At 47.4% G+C, this 21,003-nt stretch overlaps 1 protein-coding gene across 2 annotated transcripts in view; it reads right to left on the bottom strand.

Moving 5' to 3' along the window:
* The window catches only part of MYO5B (myosin VB), a 155,972-nt gene that overhangs the window by 122,997 nt on the left and 11,972 nt on the right, over positions 1-21,003 (bottom strand). For both annotated transcript variants that reach the window (XM_050912846.1, XM_050912847.1), the window contains exon 2: positions 2,415-2,525. In XM_050912846.1, the coding sequence (XP_050768803.1) occupies positions 2,415-2,525 (111 nt within the window). The remainder of the gene's footprint in view (positions 1-2,414; positions 2,526-21,003) is intronic.

Below are 21,003 nucleotides of genomic sequence, written 5' to 3' on the forward strand. Positions count from 1 at the left end.
CCATCTGATGCACACGTGCACTGTTCCCCTTCACTAAAGCTTTTCAGTCTAACATGACTTGGGTCCAGGCAGGGCTTGATACGGAAGAGCATCAAACAGGCGTCTCTGGGAGCACCCGCACTAAGCAGCACTCTCTTGCACAACCCCAAAATGAGATGTTCCTGTGTTTCACCGTGACAGTGACATGCTTATTAAGCTACCGTCTACAACACCTACTAATCCTTTAATCTCCTTGTACTTTAATGTTGCTGACCCCAAACTCAGCTGTACAAAGAGGCTAGCCCTTGCAGGACTTCTTAGCCCCTTTGGTTTCCAGGGAAATATCCAGATTAAAGAGAAGGGAAACCCCCCCGCCCGCCCAAGTATTAAAACTGCTGAAGATCTCAACCAGAAAAGAAGGATGGAGGTTGCAGCACTCAGCAATACGTGCAGACATACTTTGGCAGCCTGAGCACAACAAGCAGTAGGAAGGACCCGCTGTGGATGAGATGGGTGCCCACCTGCACCCAGGCACCCATCTCTGCTGGGCACCCCAAAAAGGGCACCCATTAGCGCTGCTCATGAAATCTGCCCCAGGGTTGAAGCCTGTAGTGCTTTTCACACCCGTCACGGGTCCCTCACAAAGGCTTCAGCATTGTTGCTTGGTTTCTCCAAGGTTTCTACCTTCTTGCCTCAGGAACGAGAGAAAAAGCATGTAAAAAAACCTGCAACGAGGGTCATCTCTGTGGCATCCGATGCCACTGGGAGGCAGGGACAAGTCGCTGCGTGGAATGACTGGAATGGTGGAAACACCCAACGTGAGCATCATGCTTGCATCATGAGCACAAAGCATCATGTCATTAGAGAAAAGATATGCTCAAAGGATGATTGATACGACTTGGAATAAAGAACGATAGACACAGGATGGTAAATCCACGAGGTCCAACCACAGGGCTGCTGGGCAGGGAGCCCACCAAGCAGCAAAGGACACAGTCACTCGTGGTCCTACAAGAACATGCCTGGTGCTTCCAAGGGACAGTGAGGTGGCATCCGTGCATCTCCTCATTCATATGTATCACCACTGAGGGAAAAAGCCTCTCAAGAGGAGCATCATCCATCCTTCACCCTCCTCAAAGATCTGCCCTATGCTGGAAGAGCAAATTGGGGAGGACAAGCGCAGCCAGGGCTGACCCCAGCAGAACCAACAGCTCCACGCACAAGCCAAAGCGCGCCGGGTACAGATTTCAACGCAAATGACTTTCTTTGCAAGCCTAGCACGTTCACGTACTGCAAACAGCCCGTGCTTGCGCTGCTCTGAAAGTAGAATGGTTTCAATCAACAGCCTAATCAAGCGTGTCTCATTCCTGTTCTCCATCTTCCCATTAAGTAATATGGTGAAAATATTCCCTGCAATATGGAAATGGTTGTCTGGCAGGGGATGTGAATTACTCGCCCTCCTCGGAGCATTTTCAATTTGGAGAAAGTGGCCTCTATTAATTCTTTTAAGGAACAGAGCAGATCACCCTCTAGACAATTAAGGAAACCCTACCTGCTCAGTGAAGAAAGCTAGTTTAGGTGGAATTCTTCATGAAAAATATATTTATTCTTCCTGCTACACCAGGCACCACGCATGGGAAATGCGCCTTGTGCTGGGTACATAGCATAGCTGCTCCCTTCCCATAAACCACCCAAATTCTGCAGCTGATGCAAAAGCCACGGTTAACTTCATCTGCAATCCCCTGCTGCTACCTGACATCCTACCCCATGAGCTTTTTGTCTGGGACAGAAAGCAGCTGCTCTTCCCCAGCCTCCGTCCTGCTTTGGGAATGATTTATCGCTGGCTGGCACACACACCGTGAGCCTGGGCCGTTTGCGCATTTAAAAGCAGCACTTGCTAAAAAACATCTACATTTAAATGAGTTTCTCATTTTTGCCTTTTAGAGCTTTTTTTATTTTTTAAAAACAATGGAGAAAAAAAGGGTTTCACATAAGATTATACTTAAAGAGAAAAACTAAGGCGCGGAGAAAGCTGTTGCACAGCAGTCACTTCTGCGCTCTATGTGATTTTCTATTGGTACCCAAGCTTGAGTAGATGCCACCAGCCGCGCTCTTTCCAATTTGTTCAGCAGCAAAAAGCATAAACTGGTATTTCTAACAAACTGCTGCTACAAAAAAACACCCCCTCATTCTGACATCACAAACTATTACAACTTTGCCAGAGGATGAAGAGAGATGAGAGGGGTCAAGGGCTTTTCTTGCAACCTACTTTAACACAACTATCTGGGGAGGGAGCATACAGGGAAAAGCTGGAAGTGCTAAGGCAATTAAACACATTTTAAAATAATTCCTAAAAAATATGAGATGGCTCAGGTTTCCTCACACATTAATTTGAAGCTTTAAATTACTGAAAAGAATAACGACATTCAAAAGCTTACAGTTTCATCTTCAAGTTTCAGATGGAGGCTTTTATCTCCCTCTTTGTAATCCTTGACAATTTCTGCTGATCTCCAAACTTCATCAGTGTCAGGAATCCAAACCCTAGTGTACTGGAGAGGGGGGGGGGGGGGGAGGAAAAAAAAGAAAGAAAAAGCTTAAACACATGGAAACCTCAGGAAATTAAATCAGAAATAAAATTAATTCACCATGGATACAATCTCACACTCACTGTAAAGTCAGCGCAGCTAAACCATTTATTTCAGTCCAAAAAAAAAAAAAATTTCTAATTTTAGGTTTTGGGGTAAATTATAGACCAGAAGTCTGATTTCCAATCAGACTTTCAATCAGGCTTCTGGATGAGGTGTAAACTGGCTTGTTACCAATCTAACAAAGCAGGGTACTGACTCAAGGTAAATGTGAAATTTAATTTCCCTGGGAAAAAAAAACCAGCCTTCTAGAAGCTTTTATGAAATAACACAATTGCCCCCCAGCAGACAGTACACCAAAGCGTATTTCTTTTGCACAAAACAACAGTAGGTCGCTCCCCACAGAGCAAGCCCTAACCCAAACCCACCACCATGGAGCTAAGCAGGCAATAGAAGACACCAAAGCCAACTTCTTCGGTTGGAGGCAAACCTGCAAAAAGACTTCAAGGCTCCAGAAAAATGCTTAGATGCAACGTTCAACCTTTTTAGCACCTCCAAAGTTACGGCCACCCTTATGTCTCCAAGGGGAAATCCCAAAGGCAGACCTGTACAGCCCAGCCAAAGTGTCCATGAAGGGACAAAACCCAGGAGCGAGCAGCACCGCTCACGCTTAATCAGATTATGGCGTTACTCGGAGCCACAACACCTCCTGCTAATGACATTTAATTTGCTTTTATGCTGCAGAGATAAATACTCTGCCCAGGCTGTGTAAAAGCATCCCCCCCCGTGACAAGCAAGTAACTGTTGCTGTGCTAAGACCTCCGGTACTTGCTCTCAGGAGTTGGGACAAACGTATTGCAGACCCAGCAGTAATGCTGCAACCTCCACGCACAAGTTTCCCTCACCCTCTGCATCCACCTTTCTTTTTGCCAGAGCAGGTACCAGTTTCCCTGCTCATGGGGCTGCCAGGGCAAGGTCCTGAGAACAAGGAACCCAAAATCGCTCCGTCTCTGCAGAGAGTCACCTTGAGTCAGGCTTTTGTTGCTGGACACGGACCCATAAAGCCAGCCTGATGCTGGACGTCAACACAGAGTCAACAGGAACCCTTCAACGGTCACCTGTTTATTGGCATTTTTGGGGTCATGTCTCCCCCTAACTCTTCCTGTTGATTGAAATAAGAGCTATATAAACTTATTCTTACACAAAACACAAGGGGCTGGGGGAAATCCCAGCAAACCAAGCAACACCAGCACCATAGCACCAAAGATGGTTTTGGCCCTCATCTTAAAACCAAATCCCCAGCACACGATGGCCAAATAACGCTCGTAGTGACCCAAGAGTTAAAGCAGCAGCAGCAGCCGTCTAACAGCCTGCTCCGCAGCTGAAGAGCAATAGATTTTTATATGTATCGCGTGTAATTATTTTTAGAGCTGCTCAATAGCTACAGCAGCGGGAACCTTTAGATGTTAATAGAGCTACACAAATATATTGCCAGAACAGCAGTTTTATCAGGGAGGGGAAATAAATCAAATAAATAAATAGACTTTTCTCAGCACACCACCTCTAGCACCCCACGGGCCTCCAGTACTTTCCCTGCCACGAGGAAGGGAGGCTGCCATGGGGAAGGGGCCAGTTTGGGACCCCCAGCTCAAATCTGCCCTGTCCCCTCCAGCAAGCAGCATTGCAAGAGATGAAACATCCCTGCAGCATGGCCAGGAACCCCATCTTTGGCTGGACCATGAACAAAGGAGTAGGTGCAGCTGGCGAGATGGCAATGCATCACTCAGCTTTCCTCCCCCCGTGCACCTCACCCCAGTTTCTCCAGGCTCCGACACTACGGGAAGGGCTTTACGGACCATTGCTGCAGCTCTCTTCCCACCCTGCAAAGCGCCTTGCCTGCCTTTTCATCCCCACCGCTGCGGTTTCATCCAGTGCCAGCTCTCTCCTGGCAGAAGAGAGATCAAACACGCTCTAGAAATGCCCGAAATAGCCAGGGATCAGGATGTACCCAGCTCAAGGCAGCCTCAAAAACAAAATGTTGCTGGTCTTGGCTGGAATCCTGCAAATTCGCCACCTGCGCATGGGGCTGGGCTGAGCCATGGACCTGCCTGGACAGACGGATGCAGAGAGGGGCACGTTGACCCCAAAGCAACCCAAAAACCATGGTGGTGCTCCTGCACACTTTGGTGGATGAAATTTGGGTCCACCTCCAGCAGCAGTAAGAGGTCACGTCGGCCCCTCTCTGCAATTCATCGCCGACCACGGCCAGGAGCCATCCAACACCCGGGCGAGATGCGAGGCTCTGTACCGCTGAACCGCTGGTGGAGGGTAGCAGCTCTCAGCATCCACTGCCCAGGGATGGACTTACAACCTGGTGGTGGAAGAGTTCATGTCCCATCAGCCACCCTGATCACAAAACTACAGAATTTTAATAATAAAACTGATTTTCCAAGACTCTTTGTATACACACACGTGCAAAGGATCACACAGTACAGAAGGCAATAAGACATAGGTGTTTGCAAGGTCTCAGGAGCCCTGGGGGTAATTTGTTCCCCGGCTGGGAGATCCCAAATACGATCGCTGCTCCAGCACAAGTACTCCCCTCACCGAGCACTTCCCAGCCTGCTAAATAGCTGCTGGCTGTTAGAATAGGCTGTTATGAATGCATTTCCCCAAGCATCTATAATGCTGTCCTCTCGTGCGTGCATGCACACACACATCCAAAAAGGGGACCACCATTTTTTTTGTTGTGCACTTTCACCGTCCTCCCCTCCTCGCTGTGCTCCAGCAGAGATGCAAACCCTCCAGGCAGGGCAGGCTGCGACACAAATCCGCATCCAACCCTTCCCTTTAACCCATAAATCCAAAATATGTCAAACCATACAGCGCTGAAATAAAAGCACTTTGTCATTCTTAGATCTTTACAAGGCGAGCTTTAATTAAAACCCGACGAGGCTTGGAGGCAGCCCATGGTGGGGGCACGCCGGAGCACCACGCTCACATCGCCTGCCTTCCTTGCCTCCGACTTCTGCAACCCCCTCCCTCCAAAGCGGCTTCACACGTCATACGTTTGCCAATTAAATTCATATAGATGAGAGCCACCAGGTCACCAAAACCATGCCCCCAGGCAGGTACCCCCCCCCAGGCAGGAGGAAAGCATCTCTGTGAACCTCTACTTCCATAATCTCACTTCTAGCATAATTATTCCACTTTATATGCCATGTCCTGGTTTTGTTAGCTCTAACAACCTCTTGATCTTCTGGAGGAGTTTGTTATAAAGGGAAAGGGCAGGCGGGTCTATCTCAAAGCACTGGGACCAGAGGATTAGCCTGACTTCAGGCTCAGGAGACACAACCCTGGGCAGATCACTTAATCTCTTGACACTCCAGTATCTCCATCCACGAGGGCAGAAAGAAAGCATTTCTTTAATCTTCCAGGACGCCTTTGAATGATGTGTTAGCATTAATCGGAAATAGCTCCACACGCTCAGCCTCGCAAGAAAAAAAATAAAATAATCTGGTTCGTCTTGGTTTTTTTTAAACCAGATTCCCAATAAAACCAAAGTGATTTGGTGCCCTCGAAGCCTCCTGCATTATTCCACCCAGCTTAAGCAAAAGCTTAATAAATTCAATCCCCACCTCCTGATTTGATTTGGATTTTAGCAGGCTGCCGTTGCGGATGCAGATTAAAACCAACATTAAATTAGAAGAGGTAGGTTTTGGTTTGCTGTTTGAAAGCCCTCAGTGCCGGCCAAAGGCATTCCCAGCAAACTCCAGGCGATGTGCTCGGCGGATGCTCCATCGCAGCGGGAAGGGATGCTGGTCTGCACGGAAGGAGTTACACCTCTGTGTGGACAGAGTATAATCTTCCATTAAATTAAGAAAAAAACACGCTTAAAAATTAGCTATCTCAGTTTAGTCTGGGCTGTTTGGTGGTTGCAACAGTCTTCGTGGCAAGCTGGAAGTCAGCAAATCCATCTTTATTATTACTAGTTTTTAATCCCCTGAGTTATTTCAGGAATGGCAATACTCACAGCTGACCCTGGGAAGTTTTCATTGCTCCTGGGTCAAGGGCACTTTTCCAGGGGCATCCTTCCAACGGGACTGCAGCCAGAGGGAGGGCACGGCAAAAAACCCACAATACTGGCAATACAATAGCACCGACCGCCTAGCAATCAGGAATTCAGTAACGAAGATTAAGATATAGTATCTCACGGCCAAGGTTCTTCCACACAGGTTAAGAAAAACTCATAAAAGGACTTCAGCAGAAACCAGAGACGGTGATGTGCACCTTAGAAAATCAAAGGTGAACACACATCAACTAAGAATGAGGTGGAGATTGGGACAAACATCTGTATATTTTTCTTCGTAAAGCAAGCACACTTCTACTTTTCCCTCTTTGCAGTGGGCTTATTGCCAACCTCATTCTTTACTGTTCAAAGAAATAACATGATCCAGTATTACTGGATGCTCTTGAAGAGGACAAAAACACACACGAAAGAGGAAACAGAACGAGCTTCAGTCCTGGCTTCCCCAAGAATATTTACATTTGTATATACAACATGTGAATGGTTAAGCAGCTTACTTTGAAACAGTCCAATAACTACCCTTCAGCTCTCACAAGCCATCTATTACTAAACTTAAAGTTTTCCCAAACTTTGCTTTTCCCAAGTAAAAAGAGCAAAATACAAATTCTACCTTAAATTAAAAGAGACAGCACAACTCAGGGTTTGGATGTCATTTTTCTTTTCCCTGGTTTTTTTTTTTTTTAAACCACTATTAAAGATAACTCCACAGATAATTTAAAGACGCTCTTGCAGCAAAAAAACAGATGACTCTCCTTGCAGCCACTGTGCACGGATGCTAACAGCATCCCCTTCCAGCTCTGCACTACAGCAAACGAAATTCTCTTCATTAATTTGCACTGGGCATGCAGTCCTGGGCTGAACTGGGGTCACCGCCTCACGTGTTTCTGCCCATCCACTGGCATTATGCCCACTGCAGCAGGATCCCACGTCCCCCACGATTAACAGCTGCTTATTTATGGAGTTATTTAGCTGTGCTAAATGTGCTTGTGCAAGCCACTGCATTTGTTGGTGCTGGGAAGAGCCACTCGATGGGTGCTGTCAGCAGGAGGGCATGGAAAGGTACCGGCTCCAGGGCTCTCCTGGGTGCCTTGCAGCCTTAAAAATCCCTTCTGCCCCACTTGGCAGTGACTCAGGAGAAAAATCTGCTTTGCCCATGATGCAGCAAGGCACAGGCGAGGTGCTTCGGCAGCAGGGCAAAAACCTCTCTGTTCAGGGACTTGTGGATCATTAACTTTTTTATTATTGTTTACAATATTGAACATCAGGGCAGATGGCAAACCGTAATCCTCCCTTTCCCATCCTCTGAACGAGATTTTCATCCCAGGAGGGATTTCTCCCTTGCCTGACAGACAAGCAAAGCCCATATTTAGGTCAGAGCTCCCCAAGCTGTGCCGTGACTCCGGGACCCACTGACCCCTGCATCTCACCCCAGGCTGGCTTCTCCATTTGCTGCTGGGTACCACTGGCTGGCAAAACCCTCACAAGGGTCAGGAGGGAATGGCAGCGGGTTACAGAGCGGGCAGGGATGCTCCGGTGCCACACACCCCTCCACTGCCTAATTTCTGCAGCACCAGGACCCGATGTTGGGACACCGTGCAAGAGCCCAGCATCCCCAGCACGAGCCCAGCATCCCCACCCTGGCTAGAGAGCATCCACCCACAGCAAGGACCTCTAATAGGAAAAGACCCACTTCTTCCTCACCATAAAAACCCAAAAAGGCTGAAAGGAGAGGTCGTGACCGGCAAATGAACATTTCAACACACAGCAAGGGACACACATGACCCCATTATCATGCTCAAGGGGTAAGGCAAAAAAAAAAAAAAAAAAAACCAACCCACTGTGTTTTACTTGTTAAAAACCACAAAAAACATCATTTTGAGCTACAGAACACAAATGTTAACTTGCTGAGAGTGTTAAATGCAAAGGGAAAGACAGTGGCACGCTGCAGAAGCATCTCTAATTTCCCAACATGAGAACAAGCAATTTGTGCATTTCCCAGGGCTGATAAAAACGCACAAACCCAAACAGCCGAGCCAAGGCAGATGAGCATAATCTAAACCGTGCCTCATATTCCCCATCCTCCTCACGCCATCAGCGTGGCAACGGACCCAGCGAAAGCACGCAAATGCATACCCAGACCATGCCCCCATCAAGGCAAGGCTCCTAAATTTCGGGGAGCACCTCTGTTCATTCCAGAGCGCTGCAGGGGTCGCTGGATTTGAGCTAGCAAAGCACGTGCTTTGCTGATGCCTCCTAGGTACAGGCATATTTTCCTCCACCCCAAAGAGCTGTCACGCTGATGGATGGCTCCACGTCTCCCACCAGCACTAAATATGCTCTATTTCTCTTTGCTGAATTTTATTCCCCTGCGTAAATTAACTCAGATGATGATTTGCATAAAGTGTCACAGCAGCTGAGCAGTACTCAGCTGCTCGGACAAGCAGCGTCTGCAGCATTTATCCACCGGCTCGTTAGCAGCATTTCTAATGAAGGGGCATTTAAAAGGCTTCGGTTCATCATTGCACCGGCTTCATCTCACCAACGGCAGAGGTAAAACTGGCACCAAGCAGAGCAGGGCTGCAGGTGAGCCCCGACACCAGGATAGAAATACTGGGGGTATGCTTGAAGGCTTTACTTTAATTAAATGTGATTTCCAGGATGATTTCCAGGACTAATCAATAGTCTTACATGTAACTAACAGCCAACTCGTGTCTTCCCATCCTCTCCCCTGCCATTTCTTCCGCGGCATCTCAGCAGTGCTCATTACTGCAGGCTTAATTAAGACTGACGGGTTCAGCACCAAGGTCTCAGGCGCACACACAGCCCTGCTCTCACTGCAGCAATGGGCTGAAATGCAAAATCCCCCTTGCAATAAGTCATTAGATGCTGCAAAACCAGGCAGAGCCCCAGGTGCTTTGGGACAGTGCAAACACACCACTCGATCTTCATTTGGGGGGAAAAGCAGACCCTCCTGGGCTGGGGAGTGATCCCCTCGTAGGCTACAAGATCAGGATTTGCTCTGGGCGGTGCAATAACTCTTGTATTTTCACTTTGCTCCTCTACTCTTTAAGAACAACAAAGCCAAACCTCTCTGCCAGGGTCAACAAGACTTCACCCGCAGGGGACGTGCATTACCACCTGCATCGCCGCTAACGAACCATCTCACAGTGGCCTGAGATGTTACAGGAGGAGAGTTGTGCCTGTCTAATCGGAGCTGGCAGCACTCGGGGTCTCACTGCCCGTTCTCCTTCTCCAGCGGTGCCTTTCCAGCCTCACATCAGGTTGAGCACAGGAGGCCTTTGCCTTTGGTTGCTCTGAAACAGCACTAGCAAAGGCTGAGAGCTGGCAACGGGACAGGCAGGCTGCTGCCTGCTGCAAGGATGCAGCCAGGAGCCTGATGAAATCACGGGGTACAAGGCAGGGCTGCCCCTGTGGATTTCTAAGCCTGGATTTAAAGGACATGCTCCCCTGAAGGATTTGCTACAAACCCTGGCAAAGCCCCTCCAAAACTTAATATTCACCAGCATTAGAGAGCTGCACCAAGAGATGCCAGCCACTGGTCTGCTGTGTGGGAGACCTCTCCCCAGGTCCTGTCCCATCGAGCACCAGGAGCAGGGGATCATCATCCCAATGAGCCACAGCAAGCGCCAAATTTCTCTTCTATCAGGCCTGGCTCAGCTCTACAAGACACTTAACCATCACCATCAAGTCTCTGCCACATGGCCAGAAAAAGGGATGTTCTGCAAACCCCCTAAATCACCGCAGGGTCCCTGGGAAGCACAGAAAGTCTGGTGCTAAAGCCAACCCAGATAATGGTGCACTTGACTTGCAGCTCCTCCTGGAAGAGCTGCAGGCATCAGGGCAGTAGCAGTTTGGAGCAGGAGGCTCAACACCCCCTTCCCAAGCATCTCCCCTGGGTCTGGCACCCATGGGATGCTCACAGCCACACTCCAGCACCACCCACCGGACCCAGGTCCTCCAGTGCTTGTTACCTCTTCTACCAAGTCACTGATTAAAAAATTGCCACATTGCACAGGATCAAGAAAAAAAATCCTTGACCCAGTGTCTAAGGGGAATCAGGATGAGACCCATGGTCCTAACTCAGCCATGCAGCCAGGTTTTTTTTATTCCAGTAAGGGTTACTGGGGTTTTACAGACTTGGTTTTTTGCTTTTTTTAATTAAAAACCTCATGCAGGGGTCAAGCGTCTCCGTAGCATGACTTTTACCAAACAGCCTGTCATATTACAAAAGTTAAATCCTTCCAGGCTACTTTCTGCAAATCCCTGTTGATTGGCATTAATTACTCTTCTCTCACCTAAGTCTCAATTAATCAAAATCTTGAGCAGTGCTGTGGTGTAATCTTGTCTTCGCAGTCCCGCTTTCCATCTGAACTCCACATAAGCACCTTGATGCACACAGGCTGGATCCAAAACATGCTCAATATACACCATATACATTTGATTATTAATAAAGTAGTTAAAAATGGCCTTTCACCCCAGGTCTTCCTCTGTCTATAACGTAGCCTCGCGATGCTTTAGGGAAACTCATAAGCATGTTCCTTCCCCAGTGCAGTGACCACCCTCCATTAAACGATTTTATATTAAAAAGATCCTGGGAGGAGCCGGGCTCAGCAGCACAGGGCTGCCCCGGCCATGGGACGCAGCCAGGGGACACCAGGACTTTCAACTGGAAACGTTAAAAACAGTGGCCGCTTCTAGGCTGTAATTGCAGTAACACACGTAGCATTCACGGCGTCACAAGCATCTTCTGAAATTCAGGGTACACACCACCTCGCCCCTCGCCTGCCGCTTGAGCGCTCAGCCGTCCTCCCCACCGGGCACTGCTATGCCCAAACAGCACTACCAAAATCTACCTTTAATTGCAAAGCAACTTCTCCACCAGACTGGATTTTCAACCTTATTAGAAAGAAGTAATTGCATTAATCAACCTGTATAGTTATCCCTCACCTGTCCAGAACTCATGCATTAAAAACCCTCTTGGAGCATCACTCCATGCATGCTTAATTCAAAGGGGTTTTGATCTATAGTTGTATTTATGGGGCATTTCTTCTGCCCTTTCTAACCAGAGGGGTGTGCTGGAAAGGCCCCCAGGGCCACATTTGCATCTTTTTCATTGCTAAGCAACTGAAGTAAAACAAATTGATTACCAAGGATTTAAGTAAGCAATGTTTTACTGGTTATAATTAAAAAATTCCAGCAATAGGGTTTGTCAGCAAGGAGACATTCGATGCCTGGAGAATGGCACCAGTGGTCAAGAGCAAAGCTGGAATAAATAACTTTAAATATGTGAAGCAGCGAACAAATATTCATACAACTCCATCTGCTTAGGAATGGGGGCAGAGAAAGGGTCTCCTGGAGGGAAGGACTGCTCTTGCATTTCCATTTTATTGCAATAATTTCCAGGTCTTTGGGAACGTGACTTGTGCCCGGCTCCGCTTCTCCCAGGACTGTCCACGTGCCAGACCTCAGAAGTGCACTTGTAGGATGAGTTACTCTATATTACTGTATATATTTTGTCTCTTCTCCCCAGTGAGACAAAGACAATAAGCAAGATTTTGACATCGCTAAACTGAACTTGGTTCAAAACACATCTCTGAGGAAACTCAAACACATCTCTGAGGAAACTCAAACAAAAGGTGGTTTCCTTTTTAATATATAAAATGGAAGGTACAGGATGGCTAGACAGTCAGCTACGTTTTCCTCCTTATTTCCTTATAACTTCAGCTGTCCAGCTAAAATACTGAGATTCTGGCTTTCCAGATCTTCCAGCACTGATAACCTGCAGCCTCTTATTTATATCACACAGCAGCTCCCTGGAAAACCATCCCCTACATCCCACATACTATTTCCTCTAATAAATATAAGGGAGACAAAAGCTTAAATAAGGAAGGATGGAGGAAAAGACCATCTCTGCCAACCCCTGAATTTCGAATCGCACGAGAAGATTTGGGAGGCAACGCCATTAGCAAAAGTGTTGTGTTCTGCAGAAAGGGCTCAATGAAGGAGATCAAAATGCAGAAGACTGCCCAAGTGGAGGAAGGGTTGCAAGAAGGGCAATTGCACCCCCTGAAATGAAAAAAAATAAAAATAAAATAAAAATAACCACAGCACCAAATGCATCTTTTGTAGCCTTCACCTTCTGGTTTGAATTTCTCCCCTGACTTGGCAACGTCCGCCGTGAGTTAGGCAAATCCAAGGTTATCTCTTCCCCTCGGAAGGGCGGATGCCCCAGCAGCACACAAACACACACTCCCACGCAGACCAAACACAGCTCTCATGGAACATCGAAGTGTCCACACAGCAAAACACCCCAAACAGAAGGAGAAAAAAATAAAAATAAATTTAAAAAAAAAAAGCTATCGCAGCCACCAGGTGCTGCTTCTTCCTTCCCCATCCCCACAACACAGCCGCTCTGCTGCGTGTCTCTTGGATCAACACACAGGACAACATCCATATCCCAACAGAAGACGTATTTACTCACTTAAACATCCCTCCCCATGTTACAGGAGTCTTTCTTTATTCCTCCCAAGTGCTTACACGCTACCTCTGAGCAGGCAGTGGGTGCAGAGTTTCAACGCAGGCAAGGCTCAACTCCAGCTCTTCCCATCATCACCAGCAGCATCGCAACATCCCAGGGACATCCCAGCTATAGGATTTCCATCCCACTACACATCCCCCAAGCTCAGGCCCAAGGGGTTTTGCTCCAAGACTGGGAAACCCAGTTCCCATCCGAAGGATGCTTTTCCCTTCGGAAGAACGTGCATTTATGGTCACACTTCAGCCGATGCCACTTGCCTTGAAGCCACCCAGTCCCACCAGCGCAGCTTAAGGACTACAACCTGTTTCAAGCAAAACTAGTTAAATCTACTCCTACCACCCAAGGTGGTGGTGGGGGAAGGATTATTAATTAGAAAAGCAGCAAAACAAATGAAAATACACCCCAAAGTTATAGTGGTTTAAGACTGCACGAAGATAACTCCTGAGAGATGGAGAGTGGCTCACTCGAGTTAGGGCAAAACCATAACTCAAATCCGTCTCTACCAAACATTGCATTGCAACTTTCTTTCCTCCTCTAGGGAACGGCTTCATGCTTCGCTCGGTAGATGAATAAAACAAGGGAAAAAAAATCAAATTGAAGAAACATTATGTTATCCCAGTTTATTTTGCTGTGAAAGCAAAGCTTTTGCAAACTGTGCTGCCACTTCCCAGCTCATAATGTACAAGCCCAAAAGTTTCTGCCCTTTCTGACAAAATATTCAGTCCCAAGACCTGAATTCCTGCAAACCCCGTGGGCCAGTGGCTGCATGGGGACACGTGAACTTGTGCTGCTCCCTTCAGCCACCGCCATGGGCAAACTGGCACATGTGAAGCCTCAGATAACCCACGGCATCACTCAACGTTACGGGTTTGTCCCGCGGGACCTCCAAATGCATCAAAAGAGGCATTAGTGGTCATGCATGTCCATGCGCGCAGCAGTGGTTTAGGACCCTGCTCAGAAAGAGACGGGATCTACAAAAAGCAGACAGATGCTGAAGCAACACATCTCCCTTCATAGCTGCTCTTTCTTCCAGCCACCCGCCCTTTCATGTCCCCCTTGGGCAAGAAGGTCTTTTCCCCTGTCCCACACTATGGCAGAAATTGCAGTCTGCTGCAAACTTTCAAAAAGGTATTTTTAGGTGCTTTCTTAACAGGGAATAAATAAATAAATAAATAAATAAAAATCCCTGTTTGGATCACCACGTCTGGCCATCGTTTATAGCCACCCAACCTGTGAAGCACGTATCAATGTGTCAGTCCTGGGAAATGCCAAACGGCACAGCGTGTTGGGGCTGCCCACACGCAGCGGGAAGTCAGTCAGTCATGGGGGGCAAGGCCTGATCCTCCCCACTGCCCAAACCTCTCCAGCCTTCTCAAACCTCACGTGCAGATCAGCAGAGACTTCTCTGCCTAATAGCTGGCATGCAACAAGTGCAAATTTGTATTTTAGGAACCGTTTCCAAAGTCTTTAGCATCCCCGCCTTGACAATAGCCACTTAATAAGACACGTTTCAAGTTCCACAGCAATCAGTCTTTGAAATCCTATTGCCTTTCGCAGCGTGGTGCGTCCACACCAGCTCCCTCCCAGCAGCTAATGGGAAAACAGGCCGCTGCAAGCCAAACAGCTGTCAACTCAACAGGTTGCAAGAAAAGAGATGACGCTCATCCACCTCCTCCTCAGCAGCAACATTAAATTTAGAGAAATCCCTCAACGTTATGTTGTTCACCAGCGTTTCTTGTTAAGCCATTGCTGGTGAGGCACCCACCAGCATCTTCAAGTGCGTGCCACGTCCAAAATTTGGACAGAAATGAAACGATTTGCTGGATGAAGGCTCCTCGTCCCATAAAGTTCTCAGCATAAATGTGGATGTTCAACAGTTGAGTCAGAAGCAGTCATACCAACCTAAATCTCAAGCAACATTCAGGGCGTGCAACATGATGCAGTAGGCTGTAATGTTTCTTTCCCCAGTCTATGAAATCTCTTGTGTATATTCTTAGTGGGAGTTTTCTTCAACTGCCTAAAACTTGCACTTTGAAGCTCTGTTCCCCCACGTACCTGGTGCTAAATGCTGCACAAGCTCTGGAGCGTTAAGCAAATGCCACACAGGAGATGGCCTTGCAGGACCTCCCCTTTGCAGGGGACTTGGCATTGTTTGAAACCCAAGGGCACAAGCACACGATGGCACCAGACGAGGGACTGCAGCTCCACAGGGTTCAGCAGCACGGCCAGCACTGGGAAGGTGCTCAGGAGAGATCCCATCAAGGCGTGATATATTTTTGGTGCCCATAAATAAATGAAATACACGTTCTTTTTGGAGGGACCAGCAGACGGTGCTCTTCCATATATGCCAAGTATAAATGACTCCTCCATTCTTGAACAATTACAGTCAATTAGTAATTTAGATTAAAGAGATGCTGCTGCTTTTATCCCCAAGCCAAACATGACCCACAGAGCTGAATTCCCAGAGCTTAAGAAACACAGAGTGAAAACTCCCAGGGCAACCTTAGCTGTGCTTCACACCACGACTGCGAAGGTTCAAGGTATTTTAACCTTCAGCTTGGACAGTTAAAGGCACTTTCTAACTTACTGCCCCAAATCAAGCCAGTTTTTCAGACATACAATGCAGGCACCTCTTGCCTGTACAAGCATCCCACGCCGTGATCCCATCACCCGACCTACTGAGAAGCAAATTTCTGTTTGTTACAAACAAGCAGCAAGCATGACCGTGGGATTAAACTGAAATTCATGATTTGAACTTCAGTTATTCTCCGTGCATGTCAAAACTGCCTGGAGGAACTGAAAAGGGTTCCCCCACCCCAGCTGGGTGTGGCTGGGGAGACAAGAGTCACTTCTTCTCTATGGCTTGCATCACACGGAAGTCATGCTTTCCTAGGTGACATCAGAAATAACCCAAGTATTATTGCACTTTGAGCACAATTATAAGCCCTTACTCAAGCAACAGGTATTTAACATGGAATTTCTGATAAACTCAGGGCAGCCCTTAAGTAGAAATTCTGAGAAAAAAGTTATTTTTTTTATGTTTATATATATATATATATATAAAAAATGAAGCCACAACAGTAGGAATTAGAATTTGGAGTGAATTTTTCATCAGCTTACCACATCAGAAGAGCCATAATTCAAGCTTTCAGCTTTTCAGACCACCTCAGGAGGGCAGGCAGAGCTCAAGGATAAATCACAGGGGACGGCGGCCTCACTGAGGCAGCACCAGGAACCCAAAGCATGTGGGAAAACTGCAGAGTTATCCAAGGCTCAGCTGAACAGATGAAAGGGGTTTCCATCGCATCCCAAGCTTCTCTACTTGGACCAACTCCCTCTTCCCCTAAAACCACAAAGGTATCGCCGATACCTATCACCCCAGAAATCTCAGAATATCAGACGCAAGTCTCAAGTCACCATAATTATTGGAACATAATTCATGACAATAAAGCATGGCAAACTTGGGTGTGGGACGTTTAAGGAATAAAATAACCTCAAACCACTGACTTGATAAATATAACAGTCACTGAGATTCATTTTTGATCAGAGAAGTCATGCCCATGCCTCTCTGCCTCCCAGGATATTGAGGTGAGCAGTGCATAAGTGCTCTCCAAACTTAAGACCATGCCCACCCTCTTCACCTCCTTCACCCACCAGCCAAGCAGACTACCAAACACCAACCAGCCTTTGCTACCATTTCAGTTTTCCTCCTCCCCGCAGCACCTCTCACCCTGCCACTCCCTGATAAGCCAGCTCTCCCTGCCAGGACCGCGGCAAGCCCTTATCAGAGCATTATTAAAGCTACTGTCAGAGCACAGCCTCCCTATTCCCAGCTACGGTGGAGATGAGACCCACTTTCTGTAAACAAATGGTACATTCAGAAATACTTTAGGAAGAGCAGAGACTCGGATGAGAGAGGAACGGGTCCTATCAGAGCATCAGTGAGATGGATTCAACAGGAGAAATGCAAGTATTTGCTTTCCCCTCCTCTCCCCTGTCCTCCCTGTATTGTATTTGCAAAATGGGGTCAATTCCAGATGCAAAGCTAAAGGATGTCCCCGGCTTTAACTGCACCACGCTGGAAAGCCACATGCCAAGTAACCCTGCAGAGCAAAACCAGCCCGGCCCAATGCCCAAGAGACCTGCTGGTCACCTCCTCTTGCTCTTCCTTAATGCTTTCAATTATTCCCCTACGGAGGTGGTGCAGAAGTCCCCATACTTCCACGCTCCCTCCATTGCTGGTGTTTCCACCCATGAGAATGTGGATCTGAGTTCCAGCCTAATGCATTTCGCAGAAGCCATCTCAGTCAAAACCCAACGCTGCCCAAGTCTTCGCAAGGTCTACAAAGACAGCACTGATGGCCACAGTGATGCATGAGCAGGGGATGATGCAGCCATCACCGATGGGCACGGCACAGCACAGCCACGAACCGAGGTCATTTTGGCTGCCAGTGCTAACATCCCAATGAGAAACCCCGAGGGACTGGTTTTCACAACAGCTCTTTTCATAGGAAAGCAGCTTAACCTGTTTAAAGAGTATTTTAGTCTGTTCTCAGAGGTTTCCCCTCCATCGGCTACCAGCAAAGCACTGTCAAAAGGCTGGGTGTCGTTTGAAAGGAAACAAGCAGACTAGATATAAGGAAGAAATTGTTTACGCTGAGGGTGGTGAAACACTGGCACAGGTTGCCCAGAGAGGTGGTAGATGCCCCATCCCTGGCAACATTCCAGGGCAGGTTGGACGGGGCTCTGAGCAACCTGATCTAGTGGAAGACGTCCCTGCTCATTGCAGGGGGGTTGGACTAGATGACCTTTAAAGGTCCCTTCCAACCCAAACCATTCTATGATTCTACAATAACCAAACCTCAGCATCCCCACTGCCTGTTTCCAGCCAGAAATGCCAGCTGAGAAAGCTCACAAGCTGGGATTTCCCCGCTCCTCCAACACTTCTGAACTCCCTTCAGGATTTGCATGCACAGGAGAAAGTCCACATCTCGTTTTGCACTGACACTGGGGAAAGCAAGTCACAAATCTCTCCCCATAACAAGATATTAAAGGATAGGGGCTGCTCCAGTAGCTAGACAGACTAGTGCAATTAAATTTTATTATCAGTCCTAATGTGTGCTTTATCACTACAGTAAATTTATCCCCAGCGCCATATGCTCAATCTGCAGAAATCAAATGCAAGAGACATCCCCAGCAACTGTTAAAATCCCCCAAAGCGGGAAGTTCTGTGAGCATGTGGAAGTGATGTGCAACAGAAGTAGAGAGGTCAGCAACCGCTAACTCCATACAGGGGAGCTCAGGGCTCTCTAATTCAGGGATGGGAGAAGCCCTCAGCAAGGCTCGTGCTGGTAGGAAGGACACTGTTCCGGTGGGCAGCTGCAGGACATCACCACCAACATCAGCAACATCTGGTAAACGAAGGGACACATCAAGATTTCACGTGTCACTCCACCCCCACAAATATTCAAGGCTGGTTTAGCAGCTAAAGGCCACTACCGTATTTTCATACCTGCCTTGGCTGCCCACATTCAGTGCAATCAAGAAAGCGATTATGGGATGAAGGAGGCCCCATCCACCCCCTCGCTGCAGGTTTATTACCGGAGCACAAGACCTACACATGCTTCTCTGGTGGCTTCAGCTTTTCTTAAGCTCTGCCTGGAAATACAGGGTGAAAAAAGCCAAGCCTCCATTTTTAACTGGCCTGCTTCCATAAAACAACTTAAACATCCTTAATACAACCCAACTCAACCATCTAACATGAATTCCTTGAATGGGTGCTGTGACTCCCAAGAGACTCCTCCAAGCCTGAATCACGGGCACTGAACAATTGTGTTAACGCAGCAGCCAACTTTTAAAGCAGACATAAATTACCTATAAAACCTGTAAGAGACAAGGGTCAGTGCTGTTTATGGGGTTAAAGCAGGTAAGACAGACGCAGCCAAGCCCTCTTCCATCTCTTGAGGTGTTTCGAAAGCTATTCACCTTTCAAATTATGAGCCATGGTTCAGATCTGCATTCGTCTCCAGCACGTCCAGCTGCTGGGCTGGCTCTTTCAGGCCTTGGCCACTGCATTTTGCTCTGTCCTGACTTGCTAAATTACATATGTTTTGTGTGAGGAGGAGTGGAGCCAAGTCCTTCCAAAACAGCCTCTTTCCTCCCAGACAAATTAACCATATTGAAGTTTAGCCTGACTGCAGGACAGGTTTGTCCAGATCCCAGATATATTTTAGCTCTTCCCAACTTTCCAGCTGCTTCCCAGGCACGTGACAGGGAGCAGGCAGGCATCAGCATCACCGCTGCTTACAGAAGCGGCAAGACCACCTTCCTGCCCAACCGGGTACCATCGTTCCCGAGTCATCCAAAGATCACACAAGCTCTCAGCGTCACGCATGGACTTCAATCAGGGCTTCAACATCCACCGTTAACGCTTCAGAAATTCCACTTGAATATTTCATGGGACACAACGGTAATTTGGAGTTCAGAGCCCCCGTGAATACCCCAGTGACCAATTCACCAAACACCCAGAGGTATGCGTGAAGGAAATGGATTTATCTAGACACCAGGGCTACATATCTTCCAGCTATCACTGCAAGAGCATGTAAAAGCACCATTTACCAACAGAGATACACCCAAAAAACTGTCAGTCTACTGGCTTCGAAGCTTAAAGGCAGAAGCAGCAAGACTTTAATCTGAGGAAGGCGCTAACTTGCTTGGTAAAGATGCTTGAAGCTTATTATAACACGGCTCTTAAGAGAACAGAATTCAGGGAACCACTTAGAAAACGAGAAGGTTTTTTTTACTATGGAAGACACAGCAATGAAGTTCATGGCTGCAGGCAAAAATAGAGCATTAAAAACCACCTACAGCTGAACGATCATTCAAAAGGTTGTTTTCAAAAATAACAATAAAAGGTTGAAAACTTGGACCCCCTTCCAGAAACCAGCAGCAGTTCCAGCACACCCCTAGGGTGGAGTTTTTTCCCCCAAAACACTGCCCATGCAGCACAGCACATCTTCCCATTTTCAGCTGGCTTCTGACATTGCTCCATCTCGTTGGACATTCACACCAGCGTGGCAAATTGCAAGATACTGCCAGAGTTTAGCTACAATATGAAATTAAGACAGAAGCGTTGTTGCTATACTCTGGAAGGATTACAAAGCTCTTTAATAAGGGGTTATAATAAGTTTTAAGCAGACTAAGTTGTTTTTGCTCAATTCATGTGGCTGCGAAGACAAAACCTTGCACAAAGGAACAGCCACAACAAGTTGCTTGACAGAACTTGCAGCGCTGGAAATTACGCAGTTACTACTTAAAGAATGCTCTCTTTTGTTATCTTTCAATAAAAAGTTTATATACTACAAATTTAAGCATCAGGTTTGGCGCTCTCACAGTTTTACAACATCATAGTGCTGCACCTCTGTAATTTCTGTTGTCGTTTTGGCCAGAAGCCCCCAATAACACAGGAATAGGGATGAACCGCATGCAAGGTTTGTGATATGAAGAAAACACAGAAATCTGGCTTTATGAATTAATATTCTTCTGCCTTTACGTACTTAAGATGCACTTCATCAGGTGGACACCTTCCTGAGCTGGGACACTCAAGGCAAATTCCCACAGCAGGTTCCCCATCCCCACCCCACGCTGGTCACCAACAGCTGGACCACAGCTCCCAACACCCTCCATTACAAGACCCATCAGCCACCCTCTGTGCCCGAGGGAGCATCCCAAAGGTGACACGCATCCGCAGCCCAGGGATGGTCATCGCTGCATAACGCAGATTTGTTGAAAACCAG

Source organism: Gymnogyps californianus, chromosome Z (genome assembly GCF_018139145.2).
Source record: "Gymnogyps californianus isolate 813 chromosome Z, ASM1813914v2, whole genome shotgun sequence".
Taxonomy (NCBI): Eukaryota; Metazoa; Chordata; class Aves; order Accipitriformes; family Cathartidae; genus Gymnogyps; species Gymnogyps californianus.